The following is an 18,384-nucleotide window of genomic DNA, read 5'->3' on the forward strand; positions in this document are numbered from 1 at the left end:
GAGCTCAGATTGCTTGCAGCTGAGTACACTCCTGCTGGATCGTTTTGGTTTGTGTTGCTGGCTTGTCTTTGGGTGTGCTTGAACAAACTCAATTCCTACTCAAATACTGGCAACTCTCACAGCTAACTTAAAAAATCTGTCACATTTTAATTGAATGGCAGTAATGAAAACTGTATAAACTGTTTGGATGCAAACTGCATGGCATATAATCAAGTTGTGGCCATAGATGTTTGTTTCCATTATCTAACTGGCTCTTAAACATATAAACAGTCATACATACATATGACAACAGACATAGTTTGTGCACACCAATATACAAACCAATGTCTGGAAAAATTGGCAGAAATTGTAAAGTTAGGCCTAAGAAATTCATATTTTTATTCAGCAAGGATGTATTTAATTGATCAAAAGTGAGTTTAAAGATTTTTAAATGGCAACAGAAAATACATATTTTAAAATAAATGCGGTTCTTTAAAACTTTTTATTCATCAAAAAATCCTGAAAAAGTACCATGGTTTCCACAGAAATATTAAGCACCTCAACTATTTTTTTTACATTGATTAGATTTTTTTGTTTGTTGAGCACCAAATCAGCATATAAGAATTATTTCTGAGGGATATTGTGATGCTGAAGATGATTTTAAATTATAATAATATTCCACTAATATTTACTTTATTAACTTTTTTTGATCAAATAAATGTAGATTTGGTAGTCATAAGTGACTTCTTTAAAAAAATAATAATAATGAAATATCTGACCCCAAACATTTAAACAGCTGTGTACACGTTGCCACTGGGGCAGTTCCCACAAAGATACAGTGGGGAAAAAAAAGTATTTAGTCAGCCACCAATTGTGCAAGTTCTCCCACTTAAAAAGATGAGAGAGGCCTGTAATTTTCATCATAGGTATACCTCAACTATGAGAGACAAAATGAGAAAAAAAATCCAGAAAATCACATTGTAGGATTTTTAAAGAATTTATTTGCAAATTAAGGTGGAAAATAAGTATTTGGTCAATAACAAAATTTCATCTCAATACTTTGTTATAATATACCCTTTGTTGGCAATGACAGAGGTCAAACGTTTTCTGTAAGTCTTCACAAGGTTGTCACACACTGTTGCTGGTATTTTGGCCCATTCCTCAAGAGCAGTAATGTTTTCACCTACTGTTTGAGAGTGAATTTGCATTTTCATTCAGTCCCTTTATATGCATTAGTCTGATGAGACAAATCACGGAACAGATTTTCGCAGATATTTGTGTTTGGTGAGAACAGGCCTTTATTCTGCCGTTGTGGCCAGGTCTGGTAAGAGATTACCTGTTAAATTAAAACATTTCCAATGCTTTTTTTTTTGGTGAAAGAGAAACCTCAACATTTTGTCACAAATTCAAATCAATGATTACAATTTTCATTTTTAGTTTTTAACAATCCTGTTTAAACCATAACTTGAGCTTTTACTTATTTCACTGACACAAATACAATGTAATATAATGTGTAGTATAATATATGTTCTTGGTTTGGTAATGCTTCAGTGTGTCAGTAGCATATTTACATAAGTGTAAATATCAAACACTGCTCAGACATAGAGATGTATATAAGTTTTTTTCATCCATAAAGAAGAGAAAACGCACATGTACACACACACAGAACATATTCACTGTCAGCATGTCACCAACAGCGCAGAAGACAAACAGGTTTTGTGTCACATTAGGTCTGAGTGAGATGAAACTGCTGAGTGGAAAAGGTGGGAGAGTGAAGAGGACAGCTGAGAGTTATGAGACTTGGCTGACAGGAAGAGCCTGGTTAAGTTATCAAATGTTATCAGAGAGACAGGAAATATTTCTGTCATGTTACGAGATGAGAACACGCCCTCCCTGTTTAATTGCACTGAGTCTATTGCAGATTAGGGTACTGTTATCAAAGAATATGGGCCTCATCATATGACTAATAGTGTATGAAAGAGAAACAACTCTGCATTCTGACAGAATTTTTGCATTTTTCAGTTTGTCAACAAAATGTTACTCAGTAACTGTAATTATATTCAGCGGTTGGCCTTTTCACCCTTTGTTCAGTATGAGTAAGCTTTAATTTTTGCAAAGTTCCCTGTGGGCCTAAAACAGAATTATACAATTACAGAATTAGCAGATTATATAATGTTAGATTCTTATGTAGGTTATAAATTGAATTTGTTTTGTGCAATTTGTAATTATTGACAAGTGTCATTTAACAAAACTGAATATTATGTGGCATTTAACAGTTCAGAATATGATTTTTTTTTTTACTTGAATATTAGACATTTTAAATTTAACACAACTGAATATTTTTATGGCAGAGTTTTATAGACATGCATTTTCAAACAGCGAATTTTTTGTTCTGAAATCTTTGACTTGAAATATCCAATTTTAAAAATACAGCTTCAAGTTTTCAAGATGAAGAGGAAATTCGGAACATCAAGTTCAATATTCTAAAATTCAATACGCAGAAATTCAGATCGTACAGAAAGTAGGTCAGAGGTAATCCACAGGGAAGAGTAGATGATCTCCGAAATGTCAAACGAAGCATTTTGGCCAATTAGTAGTTTTCTGGTGCGAGCGTGCGGTTCAAGATCTAGTACCTGATCATGAATCGCCCAGAGGTAGTCCAAGTTATTTTTAAACATATATGGTTTATATACTTATATGTTAGGTTAGCATTCTCAGCATGTGAAACATTTGTCTAAGCGGTCTCTGGTGTTTGTAAGTGTATTTGGTGTGAAAGTGATTAGTGTGCCACCGTGTCTACACAGGACGCGAGCGAAAGCAAAAAAGACAGTAGAGCCCATTGATTATAATCAGTGAAATATCCTACACTGGATGCGGCGCAACCATATGAACGCGACTGCTTGAAGCGACAAAGCGCCCGTTGCAAAGAGCTTGGACTACATCAGGAATAACGGGGAAACCTGCAGCTTTAACCTGCAACTTTGCAGATTTAAAATTTGCATTTTAATTCTGCTATGAGATCATGGCATGACTATTCTATGACTGTTTTATTTCTATTGGTCGTATGTCTTCACGTGATACGAAGTCGCATGAGATTGCATTTCTGATCTCATGTATTTGCATGCATATGAATGGAAACCAATGGAACAAAAAATAGTACTGCCCAAGTTTGTGAAAATGTCTTCAGAAATATAGTGACAAAAACATTTGAAGCGCTCTGTACTATTTGAATAGCTCATAAATCATGTTTGATCTAGTAATGTCAACAGGTTTGTGTGAAGGTTGGGTACTGCAAATATCATTGTCTTTGTATGAAAACTATTACATCTATTTGTGTGTGTGAAAAAGATAATTGTAGTTTAAACTGGCATTTTTACACATCAGGTTTGCTTCAACTGTGGCAGTAAACTGCTGGATCAACACTAGAGAATGAGAGGACTGTGAGGGCGAATGAGGGACGAGTAGAGAAGCAGTGAGAGGGAAGGAGAGAAAGAGAGAGAGACATCTCCCTCTGGCCGAAATGAACAAGAACTAGGCCACGCTGTACCGCACCTGAGCAAAGCCAAAACAGCTGCTGCTTCTTTTTTAACTCACCTTTAGATTTATTGAGGGGAAAAAACAACTACTATAACTTTATTTTTACATTAGTGGCAAAGCTCAGCGTCCTCTACTCTGACCACAGTGGTGTCTGAGGAGCTGCAAGGACGTAACTTTTTGTGTGTGTGGCAGTGTGTTCAGTAGTTTAGGTTGCATTACTGTGGCTGAGCCCTTGGGTGTCAGATGTGGCCTTATAACGCACACGTCTGAGCCAAATGCAGATGAATGACACAAATTGTTTCAAACAAAAGAGCCCGAGCAAATATTTGCACAAGTCTGACATTATTTACCACACCTCTCTGATTCCACAGAGGAAAAATCAGTTGAGGTAAAATGCATGTTTTCACTCTGTTGGTTTAAACCAGTGGTTCCCAAACCTGTCCTGGAGGACCCCCTGCCCTGCACATTTTGTATGTCTCCCTAATCAGACACACCCAATTTAGTTATTGCAGTCTCTAACGAGCTGATGAGTGTAATCAGGTGTGTTAGATAAGGGAGACATACAAAAGGTGCAGGGCAGGGGGGCCTCCAGGACAGGTTTGGGAACCACTGGTTTAAACAATGTTTGTTTTGATAGGTTTAATTCCATGTATTCTTTTGTTTTATTTGACTCTGAACTGAAGGCTTGCTTATTCCTATGTAATGATCTAACAGTTTGAGTGAGTGAGAAAAAGAGAGTAGCAATTCACTAAAGACCACCAAAGGTGAATACTCACCTGTGCTGTACTAATTCAGAGCTTCATGCCTCTATGGCGCCTCTGTTGACATAATGTGTTATTGCAGCCAAACCAAAAAAGTGGGTAGGCAGTAGGTAAGCAAGAGACAGATTACTGTAAAATACTCTCCTTTTTTGATGCAGATATGTAATGACCTGCCATTTTGTTTCTATATCATGTGCAGTAATATTTTAATATATATATCTACAGTAATCTGTAAACTTTCTGTACACGTGTATCAAGATGATTCATCTGATATATATATATATATATATATATATATATATATATATATATATCAGATGAATCTTCTTTATACATGTGTGCCGTGTCTACACAGGACGCGAGCGAAAGCAAAAAAGACAGTAGAGCCCATTGATTATAATCAGTGAAATATCCTACACTGGATGCGGCGCAACCATATGAACGCGACTGCTTGAAGCGACAAAGCGCCCGTTGCAAAGAGCTTGGACTACATCAGGAATAACGGGGAAACCTGCAGCTTTAACCTGCAACTTTGCAGATTTAAAATTTGCATTTTAATTCTGCTATGAGATCATGGCATGACTATTCTATGACTGTTTTATTTCTATTGGTCGTATGTCTTCACGTGATACGAAGTCGCATGAGATTGCATTTCTGATCTCATGTATTTGCATGCATATGAATGGAAACCAATGGAACAAAAAATAGTACTGCCCAAGTTTGTGAAAATGTCTTCAGAAATATAGTGACAAAAACATTTGAAGCGCTCTGTACTATTTGAATAGCTCATAAATCATGTTTGATCTAGTAATGTCAACAGGTTTGTGTGAAGGTTGGGTACTGCAAATATCATTGTCTTTGTATGAAAACTATTACATCTATTTGTGTGTGTGAAAAAGATAATTGTAGTTTAAACTGGCATTTTTACACATCAGGTTTGCTTCAACTGTGGCAGTAAACTGCTGGATCAACACTAGAGAATGAGAGGACTGTGAGGGCGAATGAGGGACGAGTAGAGAAGCAGTGAGAGGGAAGGAGAGAAAGAGAGAGAGACATCTCCCTCTGGCCGAAATGAACAAGAACTAGGCCACGCTGTACCGCACCTGAGCAAAGCCAAAACAGCTGCTGCTTCTTTTTTAACTCACCTTTAGATTTATTGAGGGGAAAAAACAACTACTATAACTTTATTTTTACATTAGTGGCAAAGCTCAGCGTCCTCTACTCTGACCACAGTGGTGTCTGAGGAGCTGCAAGGACGTAACTTTTTGTGTGTGTGGCAGTGTGTTCAGTAGTTTAGGTTGCATTACTGTGGCTGAGCCCTTGGGTGTCAGATGTGGCCTTATAAAGCACACGTCTGAGCCAAATGCAGATGAATGACACAAATTGTTTCAAACAAAAGAGCCCGAGCAAATATTTGCACAAGTCTGACATTATTTACCACACCTCTCTGATTCCACAGAGGAAAAATCAGTTGAGGTAAAATGCATGTTTTCACTCTGTTGGTTTAAACCAGTGTGTCCCAAACCTGTCCTGGAGGACCCCCTGCCCTGCACATTTTGTATGTCTCCCTAATCAGACACACCCAATTTAGTTATTGCAGTCTCTAACGAGCTGATGAGTGTAATCAGGTGTGTTAGATAAGGGAGACATACAAAAGGTGCAGGGCAGGGGGGCCTCCAGGACAGGTTTGGGAACCACTGGTTTAAACAATGTTTGTTTTGATAGGTTTAATTCCATGTATTCTTTTGTTTTATTTGACTCTGAACTGAAGGCTTGCTTATTCCTATGTAATGATCTAACAGTTTGAGTGAGTGAGAAAAAGAGAGTAGCAATTCACTAAAGACCACCAAAGGTGAATACTCACCTGTGCTGTACTAATTCAGAGCTTCATGCCTCTATGGCGCCTCTGTTGACATAATGTGTTATTGCAGCCAAACCAAAAAAGTGGGTAGGCAGTAGGTAAGCAAGAGACAGATTACTGTAAAATACTCTCCTTTTTTGATGCAGATATGTAATGACCTGCCATTTTGTTTCTATATCATGTGCAGTAATATTTTAATATATATATCTACAGTAATCTGTAAACTTTCTGTACACGTGTATCAAGATGATTCATCTGATATATATATATATATATATATATATATATATATATATAAGATGAATCTTCTTGATACATGTGTGACTATCAGCATCTTAGAAAAAAAGTCATGTTGCACATGGAAAAATTTTAAGAGAAACGTCTCGGGTTACTTGTGTAACCATGGTTCCCTGAGGGGAACGAGACACTGCGTCCTCTAGGGGTCGCTATGGGGAACGCCTCGCCGTGACCCGTGTCTGAAGCCTACATTGAAAACACACCAACTTGTTTGGCCGGCGACAGCCATTATGATCTGGCCATAGAACCACCAAAACATCATGGGCCCAGTAGGAGACTGTTTGAATTTTTTTTTACAGCTAACCTCGGTCAGCTAGAGATGGTGGTCATAAAAGGAGGGAATTAGAAAAAAGGGGAGAACAGGGTAGATGTTGTACTCCCTGCGGGAGAGAGTGAATACCTAGGTATTACTCTGACCCGGACGAAAGCGCTGGTGCTTTGCCCAGGTCTCACCCCTCGGGTTTCGCCTGCCTTCCTACCCCCACCCAGAGAAAAGCTCTCACAGTGCACACAGATTGCCCCCTCGAGGACATCGTGTGCGTCCTCTGACACGGATGTACACACTTTCTAAACGCTTCGCTAGTGCTTGCCATAGTAGGAAAGAAAAAAGCTCTTACTTTGCTTTTTGGAATGCACGCTTCAAACAGACCGGTCAGTGAAGACGAAGAAGAGAATGATGTGCGCTACCGGCGCCTATTTTGTACTAGTCACGGCGGTAGTGACGTCATGGCTGTCGCCGGCCAAACAAGTTGGTGTGTTTTCAATGTAGGCTTCAGACACGGGTCACGACGAGGCGTTCCCCATAGCGACCCCTAGAGGACGCAGTTTGAAGTTCCACGAAAGGGAAGCTAGGGGTGTTTAGAAAAGGGTGAAGATCAAAGAAATCTGCTCAGGTTTTAATGAAATGATGCAATTAAGATGTAAATTAGAGATTATAGTGTATGTGTGCGCCATGCATGTGAACTTCAGAATTTCACACTATTAGCTATTAATTTGTTCATGCGTGTATGTGTGTATATATATATATACACGGTATATATATAATTTTATTTTTATTTTTTAATATATCCATTCAGGAGCGATGTCCGATTTAACGAATCGTTCTTTTGAGTTGGATCATTTAGTGAGCAAGTTTAAAATTCGATTTGAATAATGCGGTTCACAAGTCAACTAATTACTGACCTATTGAACTGAGTATCATATCATCTCTTTCGGATGCCCTTTTTTGTTAATTATTTGAAATATTTGTTTCGAATTAGCCTAATTGTGCGAAAAGTTATTTTAATAGAGCAGAAGAAAATTAAAAAATCTAATTAAACGTGCTGAACCTAAATAACTGATTCGCGGAATGAGTGTGATTTCCCTTTACTACAGTAGGCTACTTACAGACAAACCCGTTCATCATGGAATTGTGTGGTTTTCACAGCCGGCTGAAGAGGTTGCTGTATAGAAAATGAATGAGGTGTCGAGTGTGTGATGTATTACACCACTACAAATGAAACCGGTATTATATCACGTGGTCACCTTGACTGATAATTCATTCATTGATCATCAGTAACACGGATAAAGGACCGTTTGCGTTCATACATGTTTGTAAGAGAAAGGGCAACAGAGGGAGAGGAGACAAAAAGAGAAACGTTGAAGCTGAATCCCGCTTTCTCTGTCTCTTCCCGACCGCAGAGCGCGTATCCCACTCACAGAGCGCGAGGCTCCGCGGCACGCGCGCACACGCTCACACGCTCACAGACACACACACACACACACACACATACACACACACTGTTGTTCACACGCACCCGGTCCCTCACACTGAACCAGCCGAGAGAGGGAAGAATGAGGAAGAACTCGCACGCACATTTCAGCGCTCTCAGATTTGCTGATAAAGCATCAGATATTTGATCGCTACGGGTCTGTTTGGGGAAAAACACGCGTGTATGGAAATCGGAGGGTCCATATAATACTCGCGTGGGTCTCTAATCTTTCCTGAATCTCCTATATAAAAACCTAAACTAATGCGAGCTGGGATACTACTGACGGCTTCCGACACGCACTGTCTCCGTTAACATTCCTGCTGCCGTTTTCCCACAGACTGACTACTTCACGGAACACCGTTACGGTAAGAGGACCTTCTTTATATGTATATATTATGGGTTTGCATGTAGCTATGCTGGCGATATCGTTGCACGAGGGTTAATAGGGGGCCACCGACAAACCGAGTATCACATTCATATCATCATTACGGAGAGTGACCCATTTGATACAGAGGTGCGCTCTCGTGCCCGTCCGGTGCGGTGCGGTCCGGTCCGGTCCGGTCCGCAGTGGCCCGCGGATGATGCTTTAACCGGCCGTTCGCCTTCACCTCGTTTTACGGGATTCTGACGCGCGCGTGAAAGTTGTATTAAACACGATCTGGTTGCAAGAACCCCCGCGCTCTATGAGCACATCACGAAGAAAGCCCTTAAGGCAACCGTATAGCCAACGTTTATCCGAACAATAAGAGCACCCAAATATGAAATGATGCGTGTCGCATCGCGTACGTTGTGGGATAACAGATGTTTCATCAGTGGATGGAGTAGAGGTGCTGAATGAGAGCAGTAGGTTGCGGTAGATGTGAATGAGAGTGAGCGAGATTTGAGCAGTGCTGAATTAAAGCGCTCTGTATTCGGTTCTTTTGCATTTCAGATCGCTAAACCGACCGAGGTTAAACGATCGTTAAAGCTACCGAAATCCGTATGATTACATAATTATGTAGGCATATTCAAAGCTTAGTGGTTTTAGTTTAATATGAATGTGGGAGTAATGTATGCAAGCGCGCTATGCCCATTGATGACTGCAGATATGAGTGTGTGTGTGTGTGTGTGTGACACTGTGGGTTTGTGTTTTGCACCATGATATGTGTTTCTTCTTCTTACCTCAGGGGCCGATTGCCACCCTTTGTATGATGATGCATTTTGCAGGCATTGTTTTAAGTTAGTTCTGCTTACTTGCAATCAAGCACCATGCATCGTCCCAAACTGAACTTCATTGGATTATTTTTTGGAACCAACTGCTCTGGACTAATAGCGAGAAACAACTAGCAGAATGTAATGTCGTTGAGCACTAGGCTTAAGGGAGCATCTGGACTAGTTTATGCATTCTGTTGAAATGAACCTGATGATTGAATTGATAAACAAATTTGACAAATAGATAATCATGTACAAATGCTCCAGAATGAGTTTTTTTTACCTGATATTTTGGGAACGTGCCTTTCAGCAAATGCTGATGAAATGTTCCAAAAATGTCAGCCTTGAATCAGTGTCAGACATGCCGTAATAATGCAACAGTTTTTGAGAACACGCGTGTCGGTTCTTGTTGTGATCAGTGTCCTGGTTTCATTTCAATAGTTGCTTGATCTATTTTTCTCTTCATTCCCCTTTTCTCTTTCTATTATAGCAGAAGTTTGTTGCCGAGTAAGGAACGATGAGGCATCGTGACACTTCCCCACGCCTCTTCCTGAGCTTTCAGTGTCTAGTCATCATGGTGATACTGCTCTACAACGTCCACTATGTGACAGCGGAACATGCTTCAGACCACAGCCAGGATCATAGTTCTCCTTCCAACAAGTCTTTGAGCTGTGGTGGGTCAGTTACATGTGCCCCAGGAGTCATCCTTCCAATGTGGGAGCCCCCAAACCCTTCGTTTGGGGACAAGGTTGCCCGAGCCACGGTTTACTTTGTGGCAATGGTATACATGTTTCTGGGAGTTTCGATTATTGCTGACCGCTTCATGGCATCCATTGAGGTCATCACCTCTCAGGAGAAGGAGATCACCATTAAGAAACCCAATGGTGAAACGACCACTACAACTGTACGCGTCTGGAATGAAACTGTGTCCAACCTCACCCTCATGGCTCTGGGGTCTTCAGCCCCTGAGATTCTGCTCTCAGTCATTGAAGTGTGCGGCCATAACTTTGAAGCTGGTGACCTCGGACCCGCTACCATTGTTGGCAGTGCAGCTTTCAACATGTTCGTCATTATTGGAATCTGTGTCTACGTGGTGCCCGATGGAGAGCATCGCAAAGTGAAACACCTGCGTGTTTTCTTCGTTACCGCCACTTGGAGCATCTTCGCTTACTTATGGCTCTACCTGATCTTGGCTGTTATATCGCCGGGCGTCGTTCAGGTGTGGGAAGGTCTTCTTACTCTTTTCTTCTTTCCAATTTGCGTGGTCTTTGCTTGGATCGCTGACCGCCGCCTCCTGTTTTACAAGTATGTTTACAAGCGCTACCGAGCTGGCAAGCACCGTGGCATGATCATCGAGACGGAGGGGGACCGTCCTCTGCCATCCAAGGTGGATATCGAGATGGACGGGAAGATGCTGAACTCTCACGCAGTGGACTTCTTGGATGGAACTCTGGCTTTGGAACTGGAGGACAAAGATCTAGATGAGGAGGAAGCAAGACGTGAAATGGCGAAGATCCTGAAGGAACTGAAGCAGAAACATCCTGATAAAGAGGTGGAGCAGTTGATTGAACTTGCTAATTACCAGGTGCTCAGCCAGCAGCAGAAGAGCCGTGCATTCTACCGATGCCAAGCGACCCGCTTAATGACCGGAGCAGGTAACATTCTGAAGAAGCATGCGGCGGACCAAGCTCGTAAAGCAGTGAGCATGCATGAGGTGCGCAGTGACACTGGAGAGAATGACCCGATTTCAAAGATCTTTTTTGACCCTGGCTCTTACCAGTGCCTGGAAAACTGTGGAACCGTGGCGGTGAATGTGATCCGACGTGGAGGTGATCTCAACCAGACGGTGTCTGTGGAATTCCGCACAGAAGATGGAACCGCAAACGCCGGCTCAGATTACGAATTCACAGAAGGCACTGTCGTTTTCAAGCCAGGTGAGACGCAAAAGGAGATCCGAGTTGGAATTATTGACGATGACATCTTTGAAGAGGATGAGAACTTCCTCATCCACCTCAGAAATGTCCGTGTGCTTCATGAGGGTGATGAGCCAGAGACCACTGAAGCCAATCACATGGAGACCATCGCAACGCTCGGTGTGCCCTCTACAGCAACAGTCACCATCTTTGACGATGACCATGCTGGAATCTTCACATTTGAAGAGCCAGTCGCCCACATTAGTGAGAGTGTGGGTGTCATGGAAGTGAAGGTACTGCGTACGTCTGGCGCCCGTGGGGTGGTGTCACTGCCATATAAAACCGTTGAGGGAACTGCGCGTGGAGGGGGAGAAGACTTTGAAGACTCCCATGGTGTTCTGGAGTTCCAAAACGACGAAATCTTGTAAGTCATAGTCTTATATTTACAGTAAAATGTTTTTTTTGGGGTTCCTGTCCTGATGGGTCACTCCTAAAATATTATAGTTAAGAAGAACTGTGTGAGAGAGTCTGAATTTAATTTGTGTTGGTATAGTGCCCTGTCAGAACAGGAATGTAATGCATGTAAGATGTTTTTGAATTGTATGTGCTTGATGGAGCAGCATGCTTGCTGCTAAGTATTTTGCTGTGTGACATCATTGTGATGTCACCGTGATGTCAGAAGCATCATGTGCAAAGAGCAGCCGATGGAGGATGTAATCAAAAAGAAACTCCCCATATCTACTTCTCATCTTCTTCTCTTCTCCATCTTTTTATGTATCTTTCACAATTCTCTCTCTTTATATTTCAGCCTCAAAGCCTGATTCCTGAGAGTCAGTGGGAATGATAATGATTATGATATTCTGTTTGCAGATGTTTTGCTGTTTTGTTTCCTGTTTATTTATTATTTTATCGACTGCTTCGTGTAATCTTCGTAAATGTTTAATGAGTCTTCTTTTTGCTTTTGACTACAGCTTCAGCTACAAGTTTGTTGTTTCTCGAGATGATGCATGCATGTGTGTTGCTAATCTCATGAGTATATTCCCCGTTGAAAAACAAAACATCTTAGACCAGACTGAGCTTGTTAGCTGGTCTTGTTTAGTCCTGGTCAGGCTGGTTTAGGGGGGCTTTGGGCACTTTAGCTAAACCAGGCTGGGAGACTAACGTAAACCAGCCAAGTCCAGTTAGCCAGAATGGTTTAAGCTAGTTTTTTTTCAACCGGGTTTGCACAGGTTCCTCGCCATGTGACCCATGGATTTGTCATGCTGACATTGACAACATCAATTTTCTAGGCTACAGATCTTAGTGTGAGTGTGTTTTGTTGTTTGCTGACAAGCTGTTGCTTGACATGAGAGGGAAGCCTCAAAGCTATCGCAAACATGTCTCAGAGCAAAGGTTATTGAAAGTGAATAATCAACCCATCTGCATAAGACATACGGTAAAACAGAAAACCGTCCATCTGCCCTGGTATACAAGGCGTTAGGCAAGCACATTGACCGATTGTAACAGGCCATGTATATTTTAACCAGATTCAAAGCAGATGTTGAGGGTCAGACTTTTAGGGGCCTGCTGGCCTGTTGCATACATTCCATAGAGCAAACCTGTGCGTGCCTTTAAGTGGATTTTAATAACACTCCTGAAATGAAATGATGAAGGGATAGGGGGTGTGTTGTGCGCTATACAGGACTATAGACAGGATTGGGGCCGCTTGCAGCTCAACTTGCATTCAAGAACTCTGATGTCTTGATTTCCTTGGGATCTTAAAAATTTCCAGAACATATAATTAGAACATTATCTCAGCATTCTGGAATATGAGTGTGGAACAAGGTTGGAATGCAGGGTTACCTCACTGTGCAGGACCATGATTCATTGCACTTTCTGAGCCCTTTTGGAACCATTTGGATGCTCTGTTTACTAAAAACAGCCCTGTGATAGTTATTCACTCCAGAACAGTGTTTGACCACGCTTAGAAACATCCTGGATGTCAGTGAAAGAAGAATGCACTGCCAAAATCTCTCTTTAGTGCCAAACTGTTAACATCACAGATGTGCTTGCAGACACACAATTTTTATTTTCCTCACAGGATTGTGTGGTCTCACTGTCACACATTAGATCATCTAGATTCAAACTCATGTGGTAAATATCAGTTCAGTATGCCCTTTATTGTGGTGGCTTCTGGGTCTAATAGTTGTGTTTTGGTGGTGGCATAGGATGTTAAGAATTCCTGGCCAGATCTCATGGAGGGAGACAAGGCTGTGAAGCACCATCGTGCTGCGATGCCCTTGAACAAAACCCAGATGCAAGGCAGAATGGATTGCTCTGGAAAAGAGAGAGGAAAAAAAGAAAAAGGGAATGAGAAAATAGATGATCTACATCCCAGAGCCAGAGGCAAACTCCACCCTAATTTCAGTGTCGCAGTTTGTAAGAGAAAACACAGAACTAAAGTTGAGCTCCTCGCAGGCCTGTAGTTTCTTTGCTCCCATTGGATTATTCCGAGATTATTTCGAGAGGAGCGCTGGCATTAACTGATAAGCAGATTTCAGCAGAGCTAGAACATCTGTCAATCACAATGTCCTACGTATCCCCTGATCATTGCTCGTTTGCTCATAAAATATTTGGCTTATTGATTATTCTTTCGGCTCACAATACATACAGTACTGCAGATTTCCCCTGAAATGAGCACAAAAAATTCTGAAAAAATTCACAGATTCTCCCTGAGTCTGCTGATGTGTTTTATACGGTATTGGGTTGTGTTGAATTTAATGTCATTCATGCATTTTGCATTTAATGACTTTAACTTTCAAATTCATTTCAAATCCTGAATTTTAATATAATTTAATTTGATGTATCAAACAGAATGCACAATTGCAATTTAAAATGTAACAAAATTCAACTCTTATTTTTTACTAGAAAAGCAAAGCTTGTCAAGATGAAATTTTGAATATTGACTCAACAAAGGTTTGTTTTAAAGTTTTGAAAAAAAAATATTTTGTAGATTTGTAGACCTTACTGACAGATAGATTTTTAAAACTTCAATTTTATGAATGTGTATTTAGTTGATCTATTTAATCCTACTATATAAATTAACTTTTGTGGATCTGAATGGAAGAACACTTCATTTCCTTAATTCGTCCTGTCATTCCAAGTCCAATTCAGCTTTGTGTGATGTGGCTACTCCAACGCAACACTGAAAAGATGCCAATTATTCAGTTCTGAATTTTGCTCAACCCTGGTTTATATTCATTTCCACCAGATCCCACTTTAGAAATATTTGCCAGACATAAAATATAACACACAGAGTCACAGTGTACACAGATTCACAGTACCGCTGCATTATCAGCTCTAACTGGCATTTTGACATTTGTGTTCATGAAATGCCAGGGCAGTGGGTGGCAAGGAGAGTCATGCTAATGCTTGTACATCTGTTATTTGCAGGTTTGCACTAGGGGTGTGCGATATATATCGTCTGCGATAATATCATAATTGTTGTTTTAACGATGTGCGATTTGACATTATCGAGTATTTTGAAAAAAACATTCAAAACATCCCTACAGAGCGCACGCATACATTACGTGAAGTCTAGACTAGTGCGTGTGCGCATTTAGTGTGTTTTCTTTCACTGCATGATTCAGTCTATTAAAATGCATTTAGAATGATCACAAATTCAAGACACGATGACAGAAAATGTATATATTTATACCATATTTATTCATATAGATATTCAATTTCACACGAAGAGTGGCATTTTTCTCCAAAAATTACCATGATTACAAATGTGACATTGAATTCAATAAACAATAAGTTAATTAAGAGACTTACCTTTTAGACACCATATTGCTTGTTTTTGCTCTATTTTGCCAACAAAAATCATTCCGAATACAGCCACAATGCTGTTTTGTGTCTATGAGCAACATGACGGTGTTTCGTTCTTGAATGAATCAACCGTTTAAATTATTCGGTTCAATCGCAATGACTCACTTATTAACAGTGATTTGCTGCCACCTGCTGGCAGTTTTAATTTCAAATTTCGTCTTTTTTTCATGTTTTAAATCATTTCAAATATCAGTATTCAACATTTTATGTTTAATATATCAAAACATTATTTATGCATTTGTAATTGCCGGTTAAATGCATTCATGTCTTGCATTAAGCAAAATACATGTGTGTAAATACATCTAAATGCCACTTCAGATGCAGCTTCTGTGTTGATTTCATTTGCTTGGTAACAGCCCAAATGTCTTATTATTCTAATTCCCTGATTAAATGTAAGAAGTTGACTCAAAAAATAATGGACACTTTTAGGAAAAATGGCTTTATAAAGGTAAAAATGCCCATAAAATGCAAAAATCATTTTTTGTCAATATCGCACACCCCTAGTTTGCACATGGTCATCCAGGTGTATTTGTGTGTCTATGTGTGTATGTTGATGTAGTATATGTCCTTTTGAAGCAGCCATTGGTAAGATGTTCTTAAGATCAGCATTAGGCCAGCTAAAGCAAACAACTTTATGGGATTATTTGTGTGTAAATACAAAAAGCATGTAGGTGTAAGTAATAAAACGGTATGACAAATGGCATCTGTATCTGTATCTGACAACTTAATCATCAGACCGTCCCGCTGGACAGGTTCAGAATGAGATGAAAGAAGGAAGAAATGAAGGCTAAACATAAGGGAGAGAGAAATGTGTTGAGAACAGATTAGCTGATGAAGAAATATAACACCAAATATGGGTTTAAAAACCTTTTTAGCTGCCTACATAGACAGCATTTTAAGCCTCACAGACTATGATGCCCAATGAGTGCTGTCTAGGTAGACATCTTGCTATGTTTTGAAACAACCAGGTCATGAATTTAAATTTTGCATTAATTTTATTCTATTTATATATATTTTTTTTTTTTTTTCTAGAAATACAATAGGCTAATTGTAAGTATTTTATAGTTAATATAAATTTTGGAAATATCTAATAGTTTTTTCTTGCATATTAGTTCTAGCTCTTCTATTTTATGTCTCCACATTGTGATTTGGAGAAAATCTATTTAAACAAGGTTGTCATAGATAAACTTTTGAAAATAAAAAGTTTTTAGGAAATGCACAAATTGCAAAAATGTTTTCTTTTTCTAGGTGATTTTATTTAAAAGACTTAACATTTGTGAAGTTCATTCTTGCAGTTTGACTTACTGCCTAAATGGCAAGTAATTTTATTTACCTGCCAAAGCCATTTGTTGCTTGGTAAGTGCCAATTTTTTTTGGCAGGAAGTAAAGAAAAAGGAAGAGAGAGATGAAGAGGGTGATAGATACAAAGAGAGAGAAATCTATAGGGGGTAAAGTGAGAAAGAGAGAGAGACGGGGTCAAGTTTGAAGTGTTAATCTGCTCTTTCTCATTAGAGCCAATAACAGCTGCAGGAAAAAGCATAACTAGAACATTAACGCAGCACACACACTCAAACACCACATGCAGACACAGGCTCACACACACTGGTGTAAGGGACGCACCCGATCCTATGCAGGGGTCATTCTCACACCATTATGAGCAAGAAGTATTTTGGTTCAATTTGGTTCGATTTTAAATTTAATTAAATTGTGGTGCATATACCGTGTGTTTTCATAGAAGTTTTAATGTTACACAGACAAAATATTTTAACACGATTCAAAATTGGAATAGATTTTTAGAAATGCAATGAATCTGTACTAATAGTCATCATTGAATATTAGAAATTTTTAATGTATATTTTTATTTATTTATTTTTTCATAATTTTTTGAGTCATAATGATTGCGTCTTTTGTTTATTCATTTTTTTTTAGATTTATTTTTTGTTTTATTTTATTTCTTTAATAAATTGTGACTCAAATTACAAAGCTCATCAGCACTGACCTGCCATATTTGCTCACCAGATTTAACTCTCTAAAAATGATAAAAATCTTCAAAATGTAACAAAATATTTTAGCACTGAAAAGGCCAAATTAAGAGAAATGTGTTTAAGAGATCACAAAATTGCCAAGTTAACATCACTGACTTTCTGCAGTAATAATGGATAAAATGTTATAAACACTTGTGAATGTCTCATTGTTTTGTGAGTGGCCTGTCAAGATTTGCAACGTGCCATTTGTAACACAATGCAGTAATGCATTCAATCACACACTCATAGGCATGCTTGCACATACTTACTTGCACACACTTTAAATGCTCATAAAGGCTATTAGCTGTCTAATAATTGACGATTAAGAGTGATATTATTCAATTAAACGTTGCAGAAAAAAATATTTTATATTATTTTCCATAAACTAATGGAGCAAAGAAAAAAAAATCCCACTTCACCTGGAAGTGTCATTCATTCATTTGAAAGCCATTATGATATTTAAAAGTAATGAGTGCAGCTGATTACTGTTCTTAATGATGTGTAAAGCCTGTAATATGTTACTGTGTATAATAACACTCCATTAAATGCTAATAATGAAACCAGTATTAACCAAGATTTCATATTGGTCTCCTCAAATTCTTTCTTGCTTTTCTCCTGTCTCTTTTTCTCACTCTGACAGTGGCATGAAAAATGTTGCATTCTGGGCAGAGAGTGTGCGTCTGTAATGAGAGGGTTATTAACAGTGATGTTTCAATTAGCGCACAAGCTTCCTGTGCAGGTGGGAAGGGAGTGTTTCTGTCAGATATCCTGAACCCTCACTCACCCCGAGAGCTGAGTCAAGCCTCACTAATAAACACCCCGACATACTGTCACTGTCACCCTCGCTCCAGTCCCCTTTCAGTTCTATCAGCGCTTTCTGCCTTCATTTCTTTCTTCCTTGCTTGCTTTCTATCACTCTTAAGAACTCTAATATTTAGGGCTTAGGGATTTGAACAAACACCTGTCCTTAAGAAATAAATGCCACATCAGATATGGTATATAATGTAAGTGTATTATTTAAATTAACTATAGATATTGATAATGGATACATGTATATATGTAAAATATCAATATAATTTAATATGTAATTATAAATAAAAGCTTTATAGCTTAATAAAAAATAAATATCTGATAATAAATATATATATATATATATATATATATATATATATATATATATATATATATATATATATATAT

At 39.1% G+C, this 18,384-nt stretch overlaps 1 protein-coding gene across 1 annotated transcript in view; it reads left to right on the top strand.

The window, feature by feature from the left end:
• The first annotated feature begins 8,190 nt into the window (after window positions 1-8,190).
• Window positions 8,191-18,384, top strand: part of LOC107583646 (sodium/calcium exchanger 1-like) — a 101,923-nt gene continuing 91,729 nt past the window's right edge. Inside the window, exons 1-2 of the mRNA XM_016269933.1 lie at window positions 8,191-8,551; window positions 9,868-11,714. Coding sequence (XP_016125419.1) covers window positions 9,895-11,714 — 1,820 coding nt within the window. The 5' untranslated portion in view covers window positions 8,191-8,551; window positions 9,868-9,894. The remainder of the gene's footprint in view (window positions 8,552-9,867; window positions 11,715-18,384) is intronic.

This window comes from Sinocyclocheilus grahami, unplaced genomic scaffold (genome assembly GCF_001515645.1).
Source record: "Sinocyclocheilus grahami isolate Dianchi unplaced genomic scaffold, SAMN03320097.WGS_v1.1 scaffold54.1, whole genome shotgun sequence".
Classification (NCBI taxonomy): Eukaryota; Metazoa; Chordata; class Actinopteri; order Cypriniformes; family Cyprinidae; genus Sinocyclocheilus; species Sinocyclocheilus grahami.